Source organism: Mandrillus leucophaeus, unplaced genomic scaffold, assembly GCF_000951045.1.
Source record: "Mandrillus leucophaeus isolate KB7577 unplaced genomic scaffold, Mleu.le_1.0 Scaffold201, whole genome shotgun sequence".
Classification (NCBI taxonomy): domain Eukaryota; kingdom Metazoa; phylum Chordata; class Mammalia; order Primates; family Cercopithecidae; genus Mandrillus; species Mandrillus leucophaeus.
Window position 1 is genome coordinate 1,579,567 of NW_012102044.1, and position 7,694 is coordinate 1,587,260.

At 47.7% G+C, this 7,694-nt stretch overlaps 1 protein-coding gene across 1 annotated transcript in view; it reads right to left on the reverse strand.

Annotated features, from left to right (window-relative positions):
- Positions 1 to 7,694, reverse strand: part of ATP11A (ATPase, class VI, type 11A) — a 74,203-nt gene that overhangs the window by 49,705 nt on the left and 16,804 nt on the right. The window contains exons 5-9 of the mRNA XM_011979442.1: positions 6,599 to 6,702; positions 6,043 to 6,093; positions 2,549 to 2,613; positions 1,528 to 1,609; positions 467 to 617 (exon numbers count right to left, since the gene is read on the reverse strand). Coding sequence (XP_011834832.1) covers positions 467 to 617; positions 1,528 to 1,609; positions 2,549 to 2,613; positions 6,043 to 6,093; positions 6,599 to 6,702 — 453 coding nt within the window. The remainder of the gene's footprint in view (positions 1 to 466; positions 618 to 1,527; positions 1,610 to 2,548; positions 2,614 to 6,042; positions 6,094 to 6,598; positions 6,703 to 7,694) is intronic.

A 7,694-nucleotide genomic window follows, 5' to 3' on the forward strand; every position in this document is an offset into this window, starting at 1 on the left:
TTTGCACACGGCCCCGCTCTAGGCTCAGTGGACAGGGTCTGGGTTTGCACACGGCCCCACTCTAGGCTCAGTGGACAGGGTCTGGGTTTGCACACAGCCCTGCTCTGGACTGGGAGTAGACCTTTATTCCAAGTATTTACCACAAATATGTGCCATTTATCTCGTAATCATTAACAAGCATTTACTCAGCACCCTCTAAACAAAGGACACAGTGCAAGTATTTAAGGCACTGTCCTGATGATTTCACTGTGGGAACCTCTACCTTTCCAGATCCAAAGATGGCAGGAGCAGTTGGTGTCCACTGAGACTTTAAATTTCACTGAATGCATCTATCACAGAGATTGAATCAATCAAGGCTGCTTTTTGCCTACAGTAAATTCACTCTCATCTTTTTTCTTGCACCACATTTTCGTAATAATGGCCCACAGGTCACCTTGGATCATACAAGGGCAGTGACTGTCCATACCAGATTCCTCTGTCTTTCCGACTCCGTTTTCTGATTATACCATGGCTCATCCCGAAAGGGTTCGCTCTGCCACACGTATTTCAGCACAGTGTTTATCAGGGCTTTGCTGATCAGAATGCAGAGGTACACGATGAGGAACGCATTCATCGATCTAAAACAAAAGGACAGAGGTGATCACTGGTCCCCGAGGAAATGAGCTCTGCACTTTGAAGAAACAGAACAGGAATGGCACGGTGATGCGTTCGCCCTCAACGCATCACGGTGGGTCCTCTGTACCTGCGCCCATGCCATGGTCCCTGGCACATACTCCTAGAGGCCAAAGGTAAGAGCCAAGAGGGGGAAAAGTGCCACAAGCAGGAGAGAGAGGGCTTCTCACATTCACACTGCACACTGTGGACAATGCTTCTGCACTGCCTGCACTTGCGTCGTTGAAAAGAACATCCAGAAATCAATTTCTACCATTAAGCATCAACAAATTAGTTCAAAACTTAGTGTCTAACCACCACTGTAAAGGAAGGAAGGAAAGGAAAGGGAAAGGAAAGAGGAAGGAAGAGAGGGAGGGAGGAAAGGAGGGGAAGGAAAAGTAAATAACTCTGAAAGGAAGTGTCCTCAGTACAGGAAAAGCACAGATCCTTAACTAAGGTTTTAGCAGATCTCAGGAAGAAGCCTTTCTTTTCCAGTACAAATTCAGCTACCATCCTGAAATATTTATCATCAGGACTTTAATGAAAAGATGACTCTGTTCGCTCTTCGTAAAACCGTAGCAGAGAATGCACGGTTTCGACCAAATCCGAGAGTTAAAACTAAGCCCATTTGGAGTTTTTCATGAAATGGTGGGAGGAGCTGTTGGACACTGGACCTGCCATGAACCTGGTACCAGGCGTTAGAAAGCGCAGGAAGGAGGGGTGTGGCCGTCCACCTCACTGCAAAATAAGAAAGTCCCTCTGAAGGGTCAGCTCTGCAGTTACTAAGATGCTGTATATTGGTAAAGGAACCTCCAATAAGGCCAAGAGGAAGCTACTTCCATCACGCGAGTCCAGCGACAGGGCGGGGAGCCTTACTTTTCCACGGCAGACCGCTTCTGGGATTTCGATTGGTAATTTAATGCCATCTTGGTTTCCATGCCCGTGTAAATAGCCACACCTACAGGGAGGAAAAGCAAGCGTGATGACCAGGGCACAAGTGTGTCTTGCCTTATGGTGAGTTACACACAGCTGCGGGGAAAACCAATTCTTGGGTAAAGTGAATCCTATTTTTAATTTCACAAACTAGTGTCCATAGTCACATAACACTAGCACTTGATTCCTTAGGATAAAGACCTTTCTTCATGCGTAGGAAGCAATCTATGCTTCATTTTTCAAGAGTTCCCGTCTTAATATACACCGGGCCCGCCATATCCACGAGTTCTAAATCTGCAGGTTCTACCAACTGGGGATGGAAAAGATGTGAAAAAAATCCCCAATAAAAATAACAATACAATGATACAAAATACAGATGATAAAAATAGTAGAGCGTAACTACGTACCTAGCATTTACATCGTGCCAGGTATTAGAAGTAATCTACGATGATGTGAACTACAGGGGTGGACATGCGTACGCTACATGCAAATAGGGGCCTTGGGCATTCATGGATTTTGACATCTGCAGGCGTCCTGGAACCAGTCCCCCAAGGACGCTGAGGGACAGCTGCACAGCATTTTCTGACAGTGGGGCACACAAAAGTTACCTCGACTAAAACAGACGATAATCCACAAGAAACGGGAGATCCTAGCCAAGAAATGCAGACATGAAAGAAATCTCCTGCACAACTAAATTTCATAAATTCCTTCAGGGATGCAACTTTCTGTTTCTGAATCCAAAACTAGAGGCCTTAATCCGTAGGCCGTAATCTCTGATGCTGCTGCTTCAGGACCGCACTTATTCACTGATCCGAATCTCAGTGGGACAGAACTTGCGCGGCCAGAAAGCCTCCAGCACCTCAAGGCGCCAAGAAACGCTCTCAGGGTTCCGCGGCGGGTTTTAACTTTGCTTCATGCATCGTTAATGTTACAGGCAATGGTGAACAATTAATTAAATATTTACCAAAGATTTTCTCGGTGTTCTTCAGTGTAGCTCCTCTCAGTAGCAGGTTTTCCGATCCTAAGGGCCTGTAAAGACACGATGATCAGAAATGACACGGACATGAAGGCAAGCGGGCAGGATGGGGGCAAGATGCAGACGCGAAACCTGCTAGTTTGCTCAGCAGATCTCATTGGTGTACACGGCGGTTTGCTTATATTCAGATGATTAAGTCAATCCAGGTGCATGTGAACACATGTGGTCTTATCCTTGCGGGGGACGAACACATGGCTCCAGGAGTAGCGGCAAGGGCGTCCTGGCAGTGCTTGTGGAACATGGGACCTCAGGCCCCTCCCAGACCCACTAAGCTGCGCCTGACAGCCTCAGCAACACTGCGGTGGCCCCACCAGTGCCGTCAGCAGCACCTGGAGCCAGTCAGGAACATCATACTAGTCAGGAAGATCGTCCGAAGCTGTCAGAACCTGAAACCCTGGGGTGGGGCCCAGCAGCCCTCTCCTAACAAGCCTCAGGTTGAGAACAGTTGCACTGGAAGGTCCCAGAATATTCTGGAAAGGCTAAAGAGGGGTGGATGTGAAATAAAAAAAAAGTCACTCAACCTTCAACTGTTTCCTTTTTCTTTTGTTTTTTTTTTTTTTTTGAGACAGGGTCTCACTCTGTCACCCAGGCTGGGGGCACGATCACAGCTCATTGCAGCCTTGACCTCCTGGGCTCAGGTGATCCGCGTGCTTTGGCCTCCCAAAGTGCTGAGATTACAGTTGGCCATCCCCATGCCTAGCCTCAATCGTTTCTATTACATCCTCAGTGAGATTCGGGGAGTCCCATGTGGCATAGTCTTACTCCTGGAGACAAAGGCTGACACTCTATCTGGCCGTTAGAAACACTGGTAGTCATGCTGCAAAGCTCCTCTGAATGGGAGGACCTATAAATCAGGGACAGTCCATGCATGGCTACTTTGGGGGAAAACAAGCAACAGCCAAAGAACGTAAAAATCTCACACATGGAGGAACAAGCCCCGCTCTGCGCACTGAAGCCACGGTGAGCAGCAGCGGGGTCTCCGTCACCAGGGGCTTACATCTTGATATAACAGGGTTCCCTGCTGATGGAAAAATAATCTCTTCTCATTTCCTAAGTAGTAAAGGAGAAATAAGCAGCAAGATTCAAATTTATAAATTTTGCTATTGGCAACATCCAAAGGATTGCTTCGGAGGGTAAAGGGTCAAAAGTGTTTGCTGAAGTTTGCTTTCCATTTGTCATTGTATTTACTGTCCTTCTGTCATGGAAAGTTAAGAACCTACTGAATATTATGAACGTAAAATGCATGGAGCATATTTGGTCGACAGACCTCAGAGCTGCATCCGGCTGAAGACAGGCAGAGTGGAGCTGCCCAGAGGGAGAGCTGTCTGCCCCAGGCTGTGGCTGAGGGCTCCACGCGCCTCCTCGCCTGGCAGTCACTAAAGATGGAGCTCCCAGGCTGCGTATGGGTTGTCTGGTTGTGTGATAAGGATTGTCAGCTTCTGTTTGCAACACACTTACAATAATTCCTGTCAAGTGTTTATGAAAACAAACAGCTTTTTAAAAAAGCTGACTCAGGGAAGTCTAAAAATAATTTACTTGGAAAAGTACTTTGCTTCTAGTTAGGACAGAAGGAAGAAGAAACGTCACTCTGGATGGATTGAGAATTTGGGTGTGCAATTCTTAACTCTCCACATCACAAATTTACAAACATCTTCAATAATCTAAATATTAAAAGTCCATTGAATAGCATAAATATTTAAAAGTGAAACTAGGCCAGGTACGGTGGGTGGCTCACGCCGTAATCCCAGTACTCTGGGAGGCCAAGGTGGGTGGATCACCTGAGGCCAGGAGTTTTGAGACTAGCTTGGGCAACATGGCAAAACCCCGTCTCTACTAAAAATTACAAAAATCAGTTGGGCGTGGTGGCACACGGCTGTAATCCCAGCTACTCGGGAAGCTGAGGCAGGAGAATTGCTTGAACCTGGGAGGCGGAGGCTGCAGTGAACTGAGATAGTGCCACTGTACTCCAGACTGGTGACAGACTGGAGTAGAGTGAGACTCTCTCTCTAATAAAATAAATAAAATAAAATAAAATAAAATAAAAGTGAAACTAGAGTTAGTATCAAAATGCAAAATACATTAGCAATTATCATCCCAAGTTGCTCAGCAATAAACTTGGTCTAACTATAAAGATAAAAAACCTGCAATGTTTACTATTTTAGATTCATCTCATAGGGAATATGAATAAACCCAAGTCTGTTTACTCATTCAAACACAAATTAATTCTCATGGCACACAGAAATACAAGTTATTTCTCCAAAGTAAGAAGGAATTTACCTTTAGAACAGTATATATTTAGGCAAACCAAGGCAAGGCCACTATCAGTTCTCAAAAGCACCTCCGAGCCTGCTGATGGGTAATGATGACAAACACATGCTAAGAATAAGAAGTGCACACATGGTTTTCTTAAAACAGTAACTCCAGGAGACTTACAAGGAGCTAAGCCCCAGGGACGTGCATTTCAGGAACTATTCACTTTGCAATAGTTTCCCAGTGAGTGTGTTTCTGTGTTTGGGAGACGTGTTGTTTAACACTCACTGCTGTACCTACGGAGACATCAACAACTCGGAGAGTGCTTACGATGGAAGAAAAATCATTTCCCTAACAAGTGCAGGTTATGAAGAAGACGCGACTTTAAAACCTAGTGAAAGCCAATTCCCTCAACTATGACATTCAAATATTTCATCAGCAACAGATGCTAGATCTTGAAATAATGTCAGAGAAAATATCCCTAGGCCTGGGAGCTGGGCGCTGCCCGGAGCTGGGCTCAGCACAGGCTGGCTCTCAGCTGAGGCTGCCTCGGGGCCATAGATGAGGTGTCTGAGGGTCGCTGTTTCCTCGTGGGTATGCGGTGTGACTGCCCCTGAGTCCACGCTGGTGAACGGGAAGGCAGAGCCGCCGACTGTGAGCTGCCCCCTGCCTTGTCCCGGTTACCAATTCCACCTTCTCAGGTAGGTGTGAGCCTCACATAGGCCTTGAGCCAGTAATGCACCCCAGTAATGATGGCAAGTGGATGAACAGACTCCCAAAAATGGCCTCAAAATTAGAAGTCTTTCAACTTCACATCTGAAGACAAATCAGTACCCGAATCATGAGAGGGCATTTCTCACAGGGAAGCTGTACTCTGCCCTTCACTATGAAACTGTTCCATGGGACCCTGACGCCTCCCGGCCTGTGAGACGACCCTCTGGGCAGTCTTGGGTGAACACTTGTTTCATGAGCATCACTAACGTGTCAACATTCACAGATGTGTGCCTGAGACAAACCACAGACAAGAGTGGAGCCTGGCCCCATGGGAAAGTGGAGCTCCACCTTCCAAATCCACTAGAGCAGCTGCCGTAGAAACCCTCGTCTGTCAAAGAATGCATTTCTAATGCACCAAGGGCGATGACCATGGCCAAGGCATCTGCAGAGGCACTCACCTCACCACGGGGTCGTTCAGGTCACTGTAAACGTTGATGCGGCCCACAAACCTGGTGACAGAAAAGCCTTGTTACTGACTGGATGCGTCCAGCAGCCCCCCGGAAGTGTGCGCCTGGCCTGCCCGCCTTCCTGTCTCCAGAGGCCGCTGTGAGCGGCGCGTCTTCACCCGGCCTGCGCCACATGCAGCTAAACCAGCTCCGCTCCAGCCCCTTTCCTTGTCGTCCTTTCTGTTTGGATCAGCCCATGGCTTCAGTGATTTTCCTTAACCCACAGTTGACAAACGTCTTTCACAAAATAAAGAAAACTTATTCTTTTTTTCCCCCACAAATATAGTTCCATTAAGTCACTTCAAATATTTGTATAAAAAGCTACAAATCTGAGTGGTACAAGTCTATGAGAATAAATAAGCGATGTATTTTTGACTCAGCCTTAATCTTTAAGCAGTGATTTACATTCTCTCCAAACCACCAGATGGCTGGACTACCTGGGGTGAAAAGCAAGAGCAACGCTGAGGGCATAAAATCCGTTTCTAAAGAACCTGAAGCCCCTGCTTACTTGTAGAGGTCGGGCTGGGGCTGCTCACACTCGATGGTGGCGTGAAGTCCGCCGATATCCTCCTCCGTATGGAAGCCCTTGGTGTCCTGGACTGCGTAATGCGTCTACAAATGCACAAGACGTGTGAGCTCACCACCAAAATGGTCAACACAAACCCAGACACTGCTGCCTCCAACCAAGTGATTACAAAGCCTGGCTGACCCTATGAGTTTGTACACGTTCAATAGTTACAGGAAGATAAGGTACTACTGTTATTCCTGCATCTATTAGGTGCCAGAAAATTCTAATCCTTCCATTCTTACCCAGTGTCCTCAACTTAAAACTAACAGGACAGGAGCAATGCTCAAATTCTTCAAGTGTGGACACTGATTTATCTGTCAAAGCAGCAGCCAGTAGCTATTAATTAGGAAACAAACCCAGGACCTGAAATATCCCTTTGCTTTTACAGAATGCCCTGTTGTTTAGGGGAGTGGTCACGGGATCACTTCACTTCACTTCATTTTCACTACCCGGCAACAACCGGCCCGTGCCCGTCGCTGTTGGGTGGCAAACGCCTTCTACTTAACTGTTCGCGTGGCCTGGGCCAGGAGACGCCTGAAGCCTGCGTGTGCGTCAGTTTTACCCAGAGCTTCTGAAGCCCCTGATTCCTGGGTTCAGCCCCAGAGTTTCTGATGCAGCGGGACCAGGGAGGGCCTGAGAACTGCACTTCTAAGATGTGCCCAGTGATGCTGCTGCTGCTCTCAGAGCCCAGTGATGCTGCTGCTCTCAGGCCTGGTGACCTCAGTAGCATCTGTGAGCACGAGCAGGGAACTGAGGGCGGACCTGAGGCGGGCATGAGGGCTGCACTGGCCGTGCCCTGGGAGGAGAGAGGAGAAACTTGTGCCCAGGGATCTGGGAAGAGGCAACAGCACCTCTGAGTCCCTTCCTGTGCTTCTTTCCAGTGGAAGAGTATTGGACAAATAAACACAGACGGAGTCAGAACAAACGAGAGAAACATCACTGCACCATCACCAAGCGCACAAATCAGGGGGACACGGTCACCGCTGCGTCACCAAGCGCACAAACGGTCACCGCTGCGTCACCAAGCGCACAAACG